General features: G+C 39.8%; 1 protein-coding gene across 4 annotated transcripts in view; it reads left to right on the plus strand.

Annotated features, from left to right (window-relative positions):
• CEMIP2 (cell migration inducing hyaluronidase 2) overlaps positions 1-17,435 on the plus strand; it is a 57,443-nt gene that overhangs the window by 16,787 nt on the left and 23,221 nt on the right. For 3 of the 4 annotated variants that reach the window (XM_005435715.4, XM_027800371.2, XM_055698906.1), the window contains exons 2-7: positions 2,950-3,286; positions 8,021-8,161; positions 8,690-9,251; positions 11,868-12,037; positions 13,299-13,487; positions 16,318-16,487. In XM_005435715.4, the coding sequence (XP_005435772.1) occupies positions 2,962-3,286; positions 8,021-8,161; positions 8,690-9,251; positions 11,868-12,037; positions 13,299-13,487; positions 16,318-16,487 (1,557 nt within the window). In that variant the 5' untranslated portion in view covers positions 2,950-2,961. Of the gene's footprint in view, positions 1-2,949; positions 3,287-8,020; positions 8,162-8,689; positions 9,252-11,867; positions 12,038-12,595; positions 12,675-13,298; positions 13,488-16,317; positions 16,488-17,435 lie in introns of those variants that run through there. The other variant, XM_027800373.2, reaches the window with a different exon arrangement.

The following is a 17,435-nucleotide window of genomic DNA, read 5'->3' on the forward strand; positions in this document are numbered from 1 at the left end:
ATCAGGAGGAAATGCCCAGATCATGAGGTCCTTTAGGAGACCTCTTGCTTCTGTGGGTGTAGGAGATTCTGGTGACAGGACCCAGATCCTCTCTGGGGTTTTTAGTTGCACATGATCTTTCTGGGGCGCTTTAATCTCAACACTTTTTTTTAAAGGAACACAGCATAGGCACAGGTCAAAGGGAAATGGCAGGCCTTGGGTGCAGAAAGAAGTGTTAAATGGGAAAATTCAGGTGCGTGGGAACTTGCAAGGAAATACGGTAATTTAAATAGTTCAAACAGATACTTCCCCTGCCCCACACCCCCACCCCCCCCCATTTGACCCAATCTGTGTTTGTGCAACCAAATAACCACGCTCTCTAGGGTATAACTGGCCATATAGCCCAATTACTACACTTGCATTTGTGTGGTGCTATGTGAAGACTTCCACAGATTGGAAATAAACTGGTCAGTGATTGGAGTCAGATTTTCAACATCTCTTAGTTTTAAAGAAAAAGCCAGTAGCTGCTTTACAGGATAGAAAAGGCCCTTCTTTCAGTAAGAGATTTTCAAATAACACAGGAAGAGGGAAGGAAGTGTTGAAAATGGTTACTCCTGTTGTAATGGAAAACTTTATAGTAAATCTTTTCATTGTGTTAAAGTATCTCCTTATGGCTTTGTTTCATTATTACTATTTTGTAGCGGTTAAGACAGTGATTTTGCAGTCTCTTCTCCACCCGTCCTGGAAAACTTTTACCATTTGCAAAATGAGGATTGCAAGCAAGGCAGAATGCTTTGTACAAAACAAAATGTGCTTGAAATATGACACAAGTGTGTTTGATGCCGGTTGTCATGAATGACACTTCTCTTTAAGGGCTAGCAGTACTTTAAAGAGGCCTTAGTAGGCAAAATTGTGGTAAAATGACTTTGTAAAAGTAAGTTAAGTTTTACATAACTTAGTTGATATAGCTGAGCAATTAACAAACTTGTTAACTCTTTGTATCACGTTATAATGAACACACTCTGTACTAATTTTGTCGGTGTGATAGACAGATGCCATAACTGAAAACTTTTGAACTGAGTTCAAGATATTAGGGGCCCAAGCCATAAAAAACCTCAATGCTGGGTCAGATTTCTTTAAATTTTTAATCACAAATATACTTCAGCATTTGTTTCAGCTAGACATAAATACTACCTTTGAATTAGTTGAAAAGCTTCTCTACTCAGCTTTTTAACACCACTTCTAAAGAACAGAAATGATTGAGTTTTCACTGCTGAAAGATGACTAGTTGAATGTAAAAGCACATGTGAAAGTAAGCTGTTCCACAGTGCTCATAATGCATTGGGAAGCTGAGAGCAGGGGATTAGGTTTGAGAAATAGTTTCTCAAGGAACAGAAAGGAAAACGGTGAAAATCAATTTGATACAACAAACAGGTGCGAGAAGCACTGCTGGAGGACTTGACAGAATTTTTGTGCTCTGGGATGGCTACTCCAGTTAATGTTTCAGTGCCTTTATTGTCATTGTGTGTACATCTGGAGATGCATTGTCTCTGATGAAAGGGTAATCCAGCCTCTTCAATAATAACAACTCTTTTGGCTTGAAACACTGAAGTATCAGATTTTGCAGCGTGTGAGACAAAAGGCTCCTTTGCTTCTTCTCAGAATAAGATTGCAGTTGTCACTTTTCTCCTTCACCAGTGTGCCTGGCACTTCAGAGTGGAGCTCAGACTTCCTTTTGTTAATGAAAGAGAAAGAGGATCTTTATGCTCTTCTGTTATTGGTAATTTTTATTCCAGTAATTCGTTTTGATATTTAATACACATGACTGATGCCTAAAACCCCTTTAGGATTTAGTTTGGAAAGTTAGGTTTCAGTTAACTGAAACTTGAGCTGCCTTCTTAAAAATCCCATCCTTAAGAAATGTTAATAAGAAAAAAAAAAAATACCCAAAATCATGCTAGCTTTGTGAATACTCCATGCAATACAACACAGTTGACCAGAAAGCCTGAGAAAATAGTCAAATGCAGTTTTGCATCTCTTGAAGCGAATAGGAGAAGTGTGGTAGGTGAGAACTGTTGGCGAGGATGAGCCAGGCAGTGGTGGTTTTGGTAGGCTTTCCTCATTGGTTGCTTCAGAAGAGGATGGAAACAGTACTGATGACTGAAATAAAAGTAGCACTCACTTCTGGGTGGTAGGTGCAGAGATCTGGGGCAGGCATGTTGCTATAAGGCTTTGTGTCCAAACCCAGGCATCTCAGCAATGAGAATAATCATGAGGTTTACAGCACAAGATACAGATGACTTGCTTAACAGAACCATTCCTGATGCACCTTTACTAGCAGTTGTAAGTAAACTAAAGAGTTTGCAGACTCTATGTGCCTCAGCTAATTAAGTGTTGACTAAGTTGCATCATTGTGAATATAAATAAATGTGTGTTTGGTATTTTCTGTATTAAATTTAAATGCTTTTTACTGCTTTCAGTGTGGAAGAAAGGCTCGTGTCTTTCAGCTTCTTTTCCGTAAAGGAAAAGAATGAGGAATTTGTTCAGCTTCTGTATGCAGGATAAATACGTTTAGGCATTTTTTGCATAACTGGGGGGGAAGAAGGGGTAGCTAACTTTCTCATTGTTCAGTTTATTTCGTAATCACATAATACAAGCTAACTGTGAAAACACTGTGAAAAACACCTAGTGGAACTACAAAGGAACAGTCTGTGCTGTACTGTGTTCCCATACCAGCCACCTTTGAGTTCAGTTTCGTTTAAGATCTAGACTATTGTTTCAAGCTGTTACGCTATGGCAAATGATCAGTGGTAACCCAGTGATGGATACTTTGCAAATAGCCACAGTTGCAGTGGCTGTTCTTCTTATGAAGGCATGTGGCTTAAAACTGCTTTATATTTGTTTATTTATGTATCATGCTCTGTATTCTGAAAGCCTGTCTCTTTTCCCCTCTGTGTGTGTGCATTCCAGTGACTTTATAACATGCAAGACACTGATGCCAGGGGGAGCTCCCCTGCTTTCCTCCAGCCTCAGAACGGGAGCAGTCACAGGTCTTCGGGGTACATCCCAGGGAGAATTGCCCCACTCCGTCCCCCACCACCTTCACAGAGCCATGCTGCAGCCGAATTTACCTCTGCAAGACAAGAAGCGCGGACAAGACTCCCATCCTTACCAGTGGATCGGCACCACCACCAGGCAGAAGCCAACAGGCATAAAAATACTCTAATTTGCTTTGCCATTTCTAGCCTTTCTCTTTTTGTTGCACTGGGGATTTTTTTGGGAATAGCTTCAAAATATGCTCCAGATGGTAAGTTCTTTTGCAAACAGAATGATCCTAGAAGTTAACAGTTCCTCTGAACATAATTCAGTAATTCAGCATCAGGATTAGTGTTAAAATTAAGTGGAAAAATAGGATGCTTACTGCAATTTTAACATGGAATGAATCAATGTTAGGGGCTAAGAGCAGCTCCTTCTTCTGTGATCAGTGTCATTTTTTATATGTTTTTACTGTGAAGGATTTGATTTACTTACATGAAACAAAAAGGCGTAGCAGTAAATAAATACTGCTAGTGAGGGGGGAAGAAGCATGAATGTTGTCTTAAGATTATTTTTGTCTGCAGAAGCTGCCTTATACACTCATGGATTGTAGACAAAATGAAATCCTGTCTGTTTAAGCAGTAACTAAGGAAGGTAGTACAAGAGTGTTCAAGGAAAAAATATTTAAAAATCTGCAAGAATTAATACTAACAGTGTGTGGTTTTTTTATACACAAATTGGGCAGGGACCTTTTTGATCTATTAGCCCTGATTTTTTTCAGCTCATCTTAGAAAGCTAGGCAACTTTCATGGAATTTGGAAAACCTCCCAAATGTGTAAGTGGTTATAAAGTATGAACAAGTGATGCCATTAAGTACTGATCAATAACTATACAACCCTCTGGCCAAATACTGCAAGGAGCTGCTGTGAGGTGTGGTTGCTGAAAAGTTGGTAGCATAGTTTGGAGCATGAGTTACTTTGTTGGGGTTTGTTTGGTTGGTTTTTTTAAGGCAGAAGTCAAGTTTCTAAAAGCTAAACAGGGTTTTGAATTGAAACTGCTATTGTAACACAACAGACTTAGGCTCCTCAGTGGCTTTTGGCATAGTAACTCAAAAGATTCAGTTTCCGAAGTCAGTGCTACACAGGCTGAACAAGTTAGATAATCAATTGAGGATTTCAGGTAACAGTACAGAATGAATACATGCATCTAACTGGAGCCCATTCGGTGTTGGCTTGCCGAGATCTCTTCTTGGTGAAGTTACTGAGTTCTCATAGTAATTATGGAGGAAAACAAAAAATCCTGAGGGAGTACTAAAGGCAAAGTTACTGCTATGTTGTGATCCAGATCACGGGTAATAGAGCTGCCTGTCTGCAGTAAGTACTTCGGTTACAGCCAAGTTCAAGAGAAGGCTGAGGGGTGACTTAGCCACTGGACTTTGAGAAGTACTTTGGGGCAGGGGGGTTCAATCTTTCTGCTTTGATACCAAGACTAACTTCTAGCTAATTAAAAGTTGTAGGTTTTGGTGATGGTTTTAATAGAAGTGGGGTGTTGTGGAATACATAAAATACTAGTCCCTTTACGTTTTAAAAGCTGATAACATGAAGGAGACAGCATGCCTTTTTGAAAAATGTGGGTGGTTTTGGAATGGTTGTGCTTCATCTGCCGTAGCTCATTCCAGGGGCACTGAGTTATGTGTATTTTTTGCACTGAAGGCATGGTGAGCACGTGGTTGACTGATCACTGGCGATACTGAGGATGTTGCAGGAAGAGTTTAGTGGATGGGCTGGTTTTTTTGTTAGGCTAAGGAGTAACCTGAGGTTGTGACTGCTTTCCTTCAATGTCCCACTGCTTCTTGATGGAAGTCCTGGCCAATTTTCAGCATCAGTAGTTGCATTGTGTCTTTCTGAATTTTCCCTGCATTATCTTTTTAAAAAACCCAACCAACATACACCCATAGAACCCTTTGGAAACCCTGACATAAGAGAAGATCCTACAGGCACCAAGGAGAGTCTGGTTGAAATTTTAATTTCGCAGTATTGTTGCTGCAGCAGTTGCCCAAAAGTTTCCCAACAGGTTGAAATGTTCATACGCTCAGCTCCAACATGGCATATGCAGTACTGCAGCCAATGACACCAGTCCAGCTAGGTGTGTTCTTCTTAAAGGCTAATTGGAAATCCATATTTTCAGTACTGTTAATGGCTGTTTAAAAGGCAGCGGAGGGAATGTGAGACTTAGTAGTAATTGCGTGTAAATCCTAAACCTCCGGCATACTTTCCCCAAAGGGAAAATGATACTTGCCTGCATTTCTGTTCCTGCCTGTCAGCTGGTTTCTTTTTTCCTCCTTGCTTTTATCTTCCTGTCATCATCTTTTTTTTTCCAAGGAGTCCTGAACACTGGAGATCAGGGAGAGCACTGGAAATGCAATTTCCTTCCCTGTTTCCAGGGGCTTGTGCTGCAGGGTCAGGATGACAAGCTGTGGAGGTTTTCAGGGAAAAGTTCTTCTTGGCCTTTCCAGCTCTCAGCTGGAGCTTACCCAGGGTAAACAGGATCCTCAGAAAATTTAGCTGCCAAACTGTGATAAACTTCTGCTGAGCATAATATAACACTGATAACTTTTTCCCAGAGGCCTTAAAAACTCCAGACTTGGTGGCTAACCAGGTAGAAAGCAACTATTTAACTATGTCTTGAGAACTGTTTCCTGCCTTTTCTCCTGCCAAATTTCATATCTTTGCTCCAGCATGTGGAAGGTTTTAGAAGCTGGAATTTTTTGGGGGCTTTGGGGTGTTCTGGTTGGGTTTTGGGTTTTTTTGGCAGGGTGCTTTTTGTGGGTTTTGTTTCTCCACCATTTGTAAAACTATCACTTCCTCCCCTGCAACTCTATTAGAAACAGCTAAACAATTTCTTTTTCTTAAGGAGAGCTGACCCAATTTTACAGAAATGCTCTGAAGCAGAAGTTTGACTTGAAAAATTTTCAACACGAGTGGTTAAATTTGGCAAGGCCCTAACTACCTAATGTTTTCTGGTCTATGCTTCAGTTTCCATTTAATCTTGACTGCAGAGGCAGTGACTGTGATCTGTAAAATCTAATCAGTAATTTTGGAGGTAACATATGGTGAAGCATTAAATACTTGATGTCTCCCTGCACCCTACTGCAATTGCTAAGGGGGAATTTTGAAATACTTTTGCCAAGCACATCTGATCTGCTTGCCAGTAAGTTGATCCACTGTGCTTCAGAAGCATGCTTGCATTACAGGAGTGCCTATTTCTGATGCTGATGGCTTCCTTGCTAGATTGTAATGTACAACAGATTTAAATACTTTTTTTTATTTCTGAGTTATTGTGCTATACCTCTTCTTTCTGACTCCACAGAAAAATTTACAGTTACTAGGTCTTTTCTGTGAATCACACTAAGCAGAAATCATCAGATTGTTGACTCGTGGTTTCCCCACGTTGCCCTTTGCTACTAGCCAGGAAATTGCATGTTTCTTCACAGTGCTTGTGTGTGTGGTGTCTGGGGAAGAGGGTTTAGTGACTCTGCATGAGTCAGGCAGTAGATGCGTGTTTATCTGGTGAGTGCTCAGCAGTCTTGCTGATAGCAATTCTTCTTGCTTTTTGGCTTTTCGGCTTTTCCTCTGTTAAATTTCATTTTCTAAATGCTGTCGTCTTAGGATCCCCCTGAAATATTTTTCTTTCATGTTTATATCACTACTTGGATACCTTTTGCCCGTATGCAGTTCTGTTGGTTTTTTTCCTATGGGTAGTCAAATCTTGGTTTATGTGGGTTTCCTGAGTTGGAAAGGATTTGAAATGTGGAGAGTAACACCAAAGGAAAAACATTTCGGTTGGCAAAACTAAAACTGCCTGACTTTTAAATTCATGGATAGGTTTCACTTTCTTTAAATTTTGCAAGAATGGGCTATTTCTAATACCTTTTTGCCTCCAAAGTTCCATTGCAGGTGTGTGGGTGTTTTTCTCCAGAAGATAAGATGTAAAAAAGCTATTTTGACTGTTACTCTCGGGTGGGCTGCTAGCCTGTTTATCTTGGCATCTTTTTGGTTGTCTTTTGCTTAAGAAAAATATTTTCTGTCTGACTTCCCTTTGAGTAAGAAAATCGAAGAAGTATACTTTCTATTTGTTTTTATAGTGTGCCTGTGCTGCTGCATTGCTCAGCTGCTTTAAAGATGTGTGTGTTGTAAATACTACATTGCTATAACTTCAGCTGAAATCACGCAACCCTGTCACTTCTTGCTGCTGCTTCTCCGGTTCTAGCCTCATACTATGGTGTTCTTGCCTGTGTTCTGCCAGACCTTCAGCAGGGATTGCGTGTGTCTGCTCTTGTGTGGCTTGTAGCCTGATACTTAAGATGACTTCCCGAGGAGTACAAACTATGAGTTTAGACCTAGGAAACTGCTCAAACCACTAAGGTATAAGGTATTGTACTAAAGGTACTGAGGACGTTGTCCCACTTTACCCCTTACCTGCAAACCTACACTGAAGGAAGTGATTTGTCTGCTTATAAGCAAGAAGAGATCAGCCTTTCTCAGCCAGGGAGAGACCTTGAGGGAGGTGAGATACTTAGGTGCTTTACAATCATGTTAGTTGGACTAAGTAGGTGACCCAGGGCATCCAGCGCTCAATGTGACTGCTGTGATCTGAGTTCTTCCCAATTAATTCTCTTCTACTGGAGGTGATGTAGAAAATCTCGAAAAAAAAAAAAAAAAATCAGATGGGCTTCAAAAGAATCTGTTGTCAACAGTATATATTGACAGGTCAGCCTGGCCATCAGTAGCTTAGTAAGAATGCCTTCACACCTTTGGCAGGTGGCTGCTTCTTGGCTGCTCAAGTACAAACGGCAGCATCACTGGCTGCAGTATTGTAACCACAGAAGGAGGTGGGAATCCTTTGTGGGTGGCTGACTCTGCTTTGCTTGTGTTCATGCTAATGCTGCCTTGATTAGTGTGACAATGCTTGTTTTTTAAAAGCTGAATATTGCATTGTATTGCAGAGAATTGTCCTGATCAGAATCCTCGTCTTAAAAACTGGAACCCTGGAAAAGATCCTGAAAAGAGAGTGTTTATCAAAAAAGGGGATTTGTTTCGTCTGAACTCAGATGCTACAGTACACTCTATAGTTATACAGGATGGAGGTATGAAATAGCAAGATGAACATCATGCTTTGGTTTACTGTATGGCTTTTACTTCCGTGATTACATGAAAAATGTGGTGGAATTTTATGTTGCAGCTTATCGACCAGTTCCCCTGCTTTTACTTTTCAGCCTGCTACCAGACTGGGAATATCATTAAAATGATGAATGAACACTGTAGGGTCTTTTCAGTGGAGCATTGTTGTGGTTTTCTGTAAGATATAGTAAAACAAGACTTGCGTAGTAGCCTTCTTTGTACAAGATCTGATTGTGACTATGGTGTGTATGTTAGTAATTCTACCAAAACAGCAGAAAAAATTAGAAATAAGCCGGCCATATTCTTAGAAAGATAAATCACATTTGGTAGGAGTAACTTTCCCAAATATTCTTAAACATATGTAAGAGTGTAGCAGCTTAATACATAGGTGTGGAAAATAAGTCTATTTATGTTGTTGTTCTTATTGCAGAACTTGGTTCTTTGAATCTATCTGCATTTCGCTTTGACCTGCAGAAATATTGCTTTTCCTTTAGGGTTACTTGTTTTTGGTGATGATAAAGAAGGTTCTAAGAATATTACCCTGAGAACTCGATTTATCCTGATAAAGGATGGTGGAATGCTTCATGTTGGAGCAGAGAAATGCCGCTATAAATCCAAAGCAACTATTATTTTGTATGGGAAGTCAAACGAAGGTGCTGATATGCCAGAATTTGGCAAAAAATTTATCGGTGTGGGCCCTGAAGGAACCCTGGAGTTGCATGGGCACCAGAAGTTATCTTGGACTCTTCTGTCAAAGACTATGTATTTCTCAGGGCTGGCCTATGGTAATTATACATTCAAAAAGAATTTTTCCCGAGGACTAAATGTGAGAGTGATTGATCAGGACACAGCAGAAGTTTTGGAAGTGCTGAAGTTTGATACTCATGAATTTGCAGAAGACAGCTTGAAGCTCCAGACCCTACTGAAAAATAGAAGTCCTGGTCGCATTGTTGCTATTGCTGTAGGAGATTCAGCTGCTAAAAATCTACTGGAGGAAACCAGAGTGACTATTCAAAACCTTCTGGGAAGTAAGTTTGTCAGAGGATTAAGTTACAGGTAAGTAACTTATTTTCCCTTTTGTGCTGAATAAAGATTAGGTACAGATTTCTGCTACCTTTGTGGGTTTCATTAAACTTTGACCATGTCTGCTCTTAAAAGTTTTCAGAGGATTCTTGGTGTTGTATGTAGTACTGCAGTAATAGTATTCAGCATGCAGTATTTTGATAGTGCAGAGACTGATAGTTACAGGTGTCTGTGTGATAGACTTTGTTACTTATTATTGCTCTCTTTCACTGTTCTTTACAGAAATTAAAACTGGGTGCAGCAAGGACTTTTTTCTCATTCAAACACACAGACAGAAGACAGTTTCTAGGTGAAGCTTTTAATGCGTATGACTTTGGAGGAGCAAGGAATGTCAAGCTAGAAAGTGAACACAGGGAAGGGATGCTAATCCTGTCTATCATACAGCATCTTACTCATACCTGTGCACTGCTGACATGAAAGTATATTACCCCTCCACTGATTCTGCAAGGGAACTGACCTGTAAAATTTTTTTGTTGTGGAAGTTACACTTGTCAGGTGTTTCTGTATCTCTTGACCATTCTTTTATTGGTTGGGGTTTGGATGGTGGGGCAATTGAAGAGGTATAATATGAATTATTAAAGCAGGAAACTTCAACTGCTGTGCTGTTCATCTAGTTGTTGGAAATGTCTTTTCGTAGTGTGTGTTCTGAACTGGGCTTTGTGCTGCACAGGGTTAGCAATACAAGTGAAAGGGACACCAAGTCTCCTGTCAGTCTGTTCCTCAGCTTCCGTTAAGATGGAAGTTGCAAAACCTGTTTCTGTTTTTCAGTATTTTCCAGGAAATCAATTGCTTATTTTTTCCATTCTATTCTTACTCCTTACTGTCCCCCAACATCTGGGTTCCAGTTATTTTCCTCTCTCAGCACTGGCAGCAGCGGGCTGGGGCGTCAGTCAGGATGGCATGTTCTGACCTCGGTTCCTGTCAGGAGCACCTTTGTGTCACTGACTCTGTAAGTGTGTGGTCATGGGATGGAAAGCTTGCAGCGCTGCCTGTGAAGCAGTTAGCTCAGAGGTGCTGAGACCTGGATGTCCTGTAATAGTTACCACCTTGTGAAAGCAGTGAAGCCCATGAGGAGGTTATTCAGGTCACTGTGCAGCCAGCCCCAGCATGACCTGGAGGTGTTGTGTCTGGTGTTCATCTCTGCCCCTGACCTCCATGCTGGTGTGTCTGAAATGAGGAACTTACTCGGCCTGCAGCTGGGAAGAAGCAGCTTTTCATCCTTCTCTACTGAACTGATTCTTGTCTGTTTTCATTAGTTGGTAGGGGCTCCAAGCATGTAAAATTGTCTTGTTCTGCTGTGGAAGACAGGCGAGAAGCTCTCCCCAGGCCCTCACTGAGGAAAACCAGGGTCATTTTGTTGGACCTGTAAAGCTAGTGAGGGTGATTTTGGCATGGAGATGAATACTGTATTACACGCCTCGCACCTTCTGCCTCTTCCTGCAAAATAGTATACATTAAAATATGTTGATATTTATTTTAAATGTCGGTATGTGAGACATTCAACTTGTTTGCTACTGCTACTGAAAAGCTTGCCCTGTATGCACAGGGGACTGAAATAAAGGCATCTGAACTGAAGGTGGTGTCACTATCTGCCTTTGAATCAGTCATGAGCAACAGACTACAGTCTAGCCGGCTGACACTTTTAATTTGGGGTGAATGATTCAACTTTACTGATGCAAAAGTTTTTGGCTTTTAAATCGATGATCTTGACTGCTTCCTCTGCACACATAATTATGGCATTGTAGAGCAGTAAAGCACAGCAAAATAGTAGACTTGTGTTTTGAACTTGGTGGTAGCTTTCTGTGGCACGTGATTAGTTTTGCGTTTCCAAAAACTTGGATGCATTGAACAGAGCTGTAGGAATGGGAAGTACATCCAGGACAGTTCCCTGTTCCATGCTGGTGCTCAGCCAAGTAGGTGTCCTGCTGAGGGAAGAGCCAGCAAGGACAAAAAGCAAAAATCCTTGGTCTCGGCCATCAGAAACATGGCTGATCCCTCATGCGAAGGTTGGGTCTGAGCATCCTGAAAGATTCAAAAGGTATCACCCATCCAGTACAGTGATCACCAGTGGCTGATGCTGGCTGTGTCCATCCTTCTGGGCCTGATGCACATGTGGTCCCCTGGGACTCCCGGCCACTACTGTGGAATACTGCTTGCCATGGCATGGTGACAGCAGCAGGCAACAGCAGGGCCACTGGTGCTTGCTCCTAGTCCTTCTGTGCCCTGGTGGAGCTATTTGGGAGTAGGATCCTGTATCTCTTTTGTCACATGTTTCTTGAAATTTGCTTTTGGGAAAAGTGTATGTTGTTGAATGTTGTATTAAAAATGTATGTGAGAGTCGTCTCCATTAAGAGTTCTTGTATTTGCTAATTTACATACAGGACACCCTGCGTTTTTTAAACGGCATTTTTTTTCAATGAGGTCTACCCATTTTTCTTCTACATTTTGAAGTTATATTTTAAAATCAATTTGAAAGAGCAGGGAAAAGATTTTTATTTTTTTTTTTTTATCCTTGTCTTGTCCTTTACCTGTTTTTGAAGAATTTGTTAAGGACCATTATATTTAAACATTCACTTTTGTTTTTCACAGGCAAGCCTGGGCTTTTGTTGGTGTCATAGGTGGTGGAAATTCTTCCTGTAATGAATCAGTGAGAAACTATGAAAATCACAGCACCGGTGGGAAAGCACTTGCTCAGAAAGAGTTTTTCACAGTGGATGGTCAGAAGTTTGTTGTGAAAGCTTACAGTGAATGGAACGATGGTAGGAAAGTGTTTTGTGAAACCCTGCAGTTGAGGAAGAAGAGAAAATATTGTGTATGCTTTTTTTCACTAGAGCTGTTGTTTGAAATTTAAATTTCAGTGTGCTGCTTTAAGTTTCATTTGTTTATTTTCGTTTTTTCTCTTGCTATGAATGAAGTATGAGGTATGAAGGATGAAGTACAACCTATTTTCTCAATCTGTTTGTGTACAGAATGCTAACAGCTTAACTTTAAAAGTCTTCATTTTGGATGTGTTTAGATAGACGTAAGGGTCTTCTAAAATGCTGAAACAGATTTATTTTTTTTCCTATTAGTAATTTTTCAGTCATGTATGCTGTAAATTTAAGCTTCTGAGATGTTGATGATGATCCTAAAAAGAAAACTTGGTAGAAGCCAAGATGAATGTTTTATTCTTGTTAAAATTTTCTATTACTGTTACTGAACTTTAGGCAAATTTTCTCATACCAAGTTGAATCTGGGTATAAAGAGCCTGGAAGGCCTGTCACTCATTTGCTTTTATCATTTATTTGTTTTTGTATTTAAGATATCTTTGATCTGAGTTTTGCTTTTTATGGGCAGTCATCTATTTCTGGTTCTGGAATTACTAAGCAATTATTTGCCTCACAAGAATTTTTTAAGGTATTCAGATATTGATTTGTTATGTAATTGAGCCATTTGATACTACCCCTTTGCTGTATGTTATGGCCTGATAAAACGTATAGACTTTTATCTTGGTGAATTGTGGGTTTTTGAAATATATCTTTTACTTGCCAGTGCTGTAAATTTAGGGTGAAGAGTTAGCAAGAGCTGCTGAACTTATGCAAATCCATCACAAGGCAGTGAAATGCCATGTGTGTTTAACGTAGCCTGCCAAACTATTTTATTATTTGTCCATAAAAAGGAAGGTCCCTCTACTTTGTTTTGCGAGGTCCTTGATTACATCTGTAGAGTTTTAAATGGCAGAAAACAAGTAGATGTAGCTGGACCTACAAATTGATATTAGGGTGGGGGGTTGGTTTTTTTTTAAATTAATAGATTTTTCCTATCACAGTTAGTTCCATTTCCCCCCCTTGTTTTATTTGAGATCCACCAAATAAGTAGGTTGTGATGGTATCTCACAGTACATTTCAGAGCAGAATTGTACTTCAAAGGGCTTTGGAGCTTGTGAAATCTCATACAATTTTTATTTGTATCTTCTTGGAGATGGTTTCATGTGAAGGTGAATATAATCTTATATTGTGTTTACTTTTTTTTTTAAATCAGGTGTCCCAATTTCAGGCTTCCAGGTGAAAGCTGTAGGTGGAGTGATACTGAATCTTCTGGATGATGTTAGTAATTGGGAGCACGGAGACCGTATTGTGGTCGCAAGCACAGACTATTCAATGTATCAGACAGAGGAATTCACTCTCCTTCCCTGCCCAGAGTGTACCAAGCATCAGGTCAAAATCAAAGGTACAAGAGCAGTCATCACTTGAAGATCCTTGTGAAATGCATATTCACAGTAGTACACACTGGGTAGTCCGTTTCGGTGGGAGCAGTAAAGAACAGCCTTTTAACCTATTTCTGTACTGCTTTGTTGACATATACAGGAATGTGTGCTTCTTGCTATGAAGTTGTTCTGTATAATGTCGTCTGCCTCACAGCTTACTATATTAACTTTTCTTTCTCGTTTCTTCCCAGGCTTATTGAATGCTTTAGTTTTCTTTCAAGAGGATTATGCTTGTTTTCCTTTGTTGGCTCCTTTCTGTGTTCTCACTAGTTTTTTTTTGTACGTGCTTGAATGGCTGTAGTGGTCATTACCATTTCCTTTGCCTTCGGTACCCTTCCCATCTTTTGAAGTGTTATCATTATAATATCTTTGTGTTATTAAAAAAAGAGAAAGAAAAAAAGAAGGGAAGTAAAAAGAAAATGTCAATCTTTTGAACCCGTCTTCCCACTCCTGTCCCTCCTTTTCCTCAGTTCCCCCTCCACCCCCCCACCAGCAAAACTGTTATAGACACTTTGAAGCCTCTGCTCACACAGAACGTCCCTGAGTAGTTGCAATCTGTTTTTCCTTTGGGCGTGTTATGTGCAATATGGTCATGCATGTTGTTGACCATTTCCTTTTTTATCATCTGAGTCATTCTGCTTGACTTCATGAGAGCCTCCTGTGGGACTGGCTCCCCAGCTCTGCCCATGTCTGTTTTTTCCTTCTGCCATTCCATGCCCGCTCTGTGCCAGCACCCTCTTCCCTGCTGGTCCACCAGCCTCCAGTCTTGAGTTTCCCCTCTTGCTCCCTTATGGTGGGCTCTGGTGTTTGCAGCACAAACTGGTGTTATTTTGCCGTGTTCGTTTGCAGCAGCTGATCAGTGCTCTTCAGAATCTGGGTTTGTCCCATTTGCCTCTGTATGGTGTGACTTCCTCTTCCTCAAACCACTCTTCCTCCATTCTTGGAAGTTTTCTATGAACCCTCAAACTTTCCTGTTCCCCTATGTCTTAAGGGACTCCCAGTTTGTATGCCCACTTTGCAGTGCAGTTTTGCATCCCACAGCATTCTTCAGCATGGATCAGATATGTTTTACTGCATTGTGATGTCTCAGATATGGAAAAAGCATATCTAAGTTCATCCTGTTACACATCAGAGAATACCAGGGTGTGTGAAGCCCCAGAGCTGAATTAGTGCCATCAAGCATGACACAAGCATGGCAATTCCTGGGCAGTATTTTGAAGAGCAAGATTAACTTGAAGGTTGCAGTACAAAGTTTAAGGAGGTTTCTGTCACCACTGAATAATTTATGTGCAAATGTTGTTTCATCTAGAAATCATGTACTGTGGAAAAGCAGCTTCTTTTAAAGGATTTAAGATTTACAATATGGCATAAAATACAATCTTGGCTTTTTTTAAAAATAAATGCTATCTGAAATATATATATAGATATATCTTTTACAGATGTTAAAGGAGATGAGTTAGCCCATCTTCTTTTTTTCACCCCCAATATCAAGTTTCCTTTGTCATAGTAATGGATACTGTTTAAAAAAAATCCCCAAACCAGCCTATATATTTGTTCCACAAAGAATGACTTTTCTGTAGAATGGCACCCTTGACATGTTGAAGAACTCACAGTCTTGAAATGATTTCTTTTACTTTTTGATGAGTTTGTTAGCTATATTGGCCCGCTTTGTAGTAAGGAAACTAAAAAGTATTGTTTTGTAGGAGTCCTAGTAACTCGATCTTAGCTTGGTCTATATATGCTAGTCAAATATAGGGGAAAAAAAAATAGGTAAGCCTTCAGGAAGAGGATTGCAATCCCATTTACAGACATCTGTTGTCTTTTTAAATCCTCAACAGCAGGTACAGAATTAAAACTGCTCTTGGTTCTGCCTCGTATTGTGGTGGTAATGACGAGTTTAGGCTTGTATCTTTTGTAAGCTTTCAAGGGATAGCAACAGTGTATTCAGGGAATCAATACATGGAAAAAGAAAAGGGGGTGGGGAATATTTTATTAAAATAAATACATTCTTCAAGATTTAAAGGACCGGATGATTTTCTCAGCTTGTATGGACAGATAAGAAACTGATTTATTCTTTGGAAAGCCAGTGTAACAGCAGAGTATTTTGTTTTCCCTTATTTTACTTTATGCATCTTCAGAATAGCTATTTAGGAAAGAGCAAATTTAATTAGGAAAGCAAATAATTTTTTCTTTGAGAGGGGTTGAATACATTTTTTCTAAAGGTGTTTTAGCCTCATTTTCAGTTCTTAATTTTTCTTCAGAACAGATTAAGCAGCCAGTGTTGTCTTCTAAAGTAAACCAGCATTTATGTTTCATTAAAAGCTTTCTAGATACATTGGTTTCCTTTTAAACTTTTGGGTTTTATCCATTCTGTTCACAAATGATTGGGCTGAAATTAAGATGCATTTGTAAATAAAACATTGGGATTTGTTTAGGATTAGTTGTCTTACTAAAATGAAAAATACATAGACGGTAGTTTGTTACGGAAGGAAACATGGAGTAGCATACTTGATTCGTCATCCTGCAAGATGCTTAACTGTTAATGAGTCAGCCACCATCTGGAAGGGGGAAATTCGCATGGTGTCAGCTGGGTTAGTGTTTATAGTCTTCAATAGTTATGCGCTTTTTGTTTGTCATAGCATAAGAAAAGCTAAGAGAGAACATCATGTTAGGGTATTAGAATGCATGGAGTTTGTTGCTATGATTAACTTGCTCATATAAAATAAGTCGGTTTTGTTTTTAACCAATGACAACTCTTCCCCACCCCCACCCTTCAAAATTGTTTTTGGACAGAAACTCCTCAATTTCCTCACATTGGAGAAGTTATTGATGGAGTGGACACGAGGGCAGAAGTTGGAGTTCTTACAAGGAACATTTTAATCAAAGGGGAGACAGAAAATACCTGCTATCGTGAAAAGGAGTGTCAGTTCTTCAATTACGATACATTTGGTGGACACATCAAGGTCTGAAAAACATTTTAAAGTAGCTTTCTGTTATGTAAAGGCATACTGAGGACAAAAAGGTTAATGCTAAATTTGGAGTGATTTGAAAAACTAAAGAACCTGAGTTCATACACTTGCTTTGTGTCAAAATGACTTAGTTGTCAGCTTTGCCAAAATTAGATTTAACTCATCAAGACTTAGTCTGCAGAATTGGAGGAAGGGATATCAATGCATAAATGTTGTAGGAGTGTCCAGCACATATTACAGTGTTGTGTGGCAGGGATTAAACCTTACAAGTGATGTCCATTCATGTTCATCCTGTAATATTACAGAGTAAAGTTTGATATCTCTTTTCTCTGTCTTCCCTCCTTCCACTGCTTTTCTCGCCACCCCCACCCCCCCCCGCAAATGATGTGTGTTGCATCCTGGAGATCTGCCTCATCTGAAACTGTGCACTAGAGAGGCACAGAGAGGAGAGAAACAGAGTTGGACCCTGGTGGCTTGTTATTTATTTATTTTTTTTAATTGAAAGCACTACAGTTATGTAAAGGAAATTGCTTCTAATTTCTTGCATTACTATAAAGAAAGCTGAGAGGAAGTATTATAGAAACTAATAGTTGAACTCATACTCACTTATGTTTTTAGATGAAAGGATCGAGCAGCAGTGTGTCAGCTCTTCACAGTCACTGGAGAAGTCTGATGCCTTGTATTTTAAATGCAAATTTATTTGTTCTTATTATGTGCTGGTCACAGTTTAAATCTGTCTTTCTAATATAGTTAGATGCAGATTTTAATTTTATAGTGGGGGACATAACAGTGGGAAAGAAAATATGCCCTTCCCCTTCTGTGTGGCAGCTTTTGTTTTGTGGAAGAGAAGTAGGTGGGCTCAAGGCACTTTTTTGTGTTTGAGGTAGTGTAATGAAGAAGATAACGGCAAGCTGTGAATCTTGCAGAGCGTGACCTTGATTT

This window comes from Falco cherrug, chromosome Z (genome assembly GCF_023634085.1).
Source record: "Falco cherrug isolate bFalChe1 chromosome Z, bFalChe1.pri, whole genome shotgun sequence".
NCBI lineage: Eukaryota > Metazoa > Chordata > Aves > Falconiformes > Falconidae > Falco > Falco cherrug.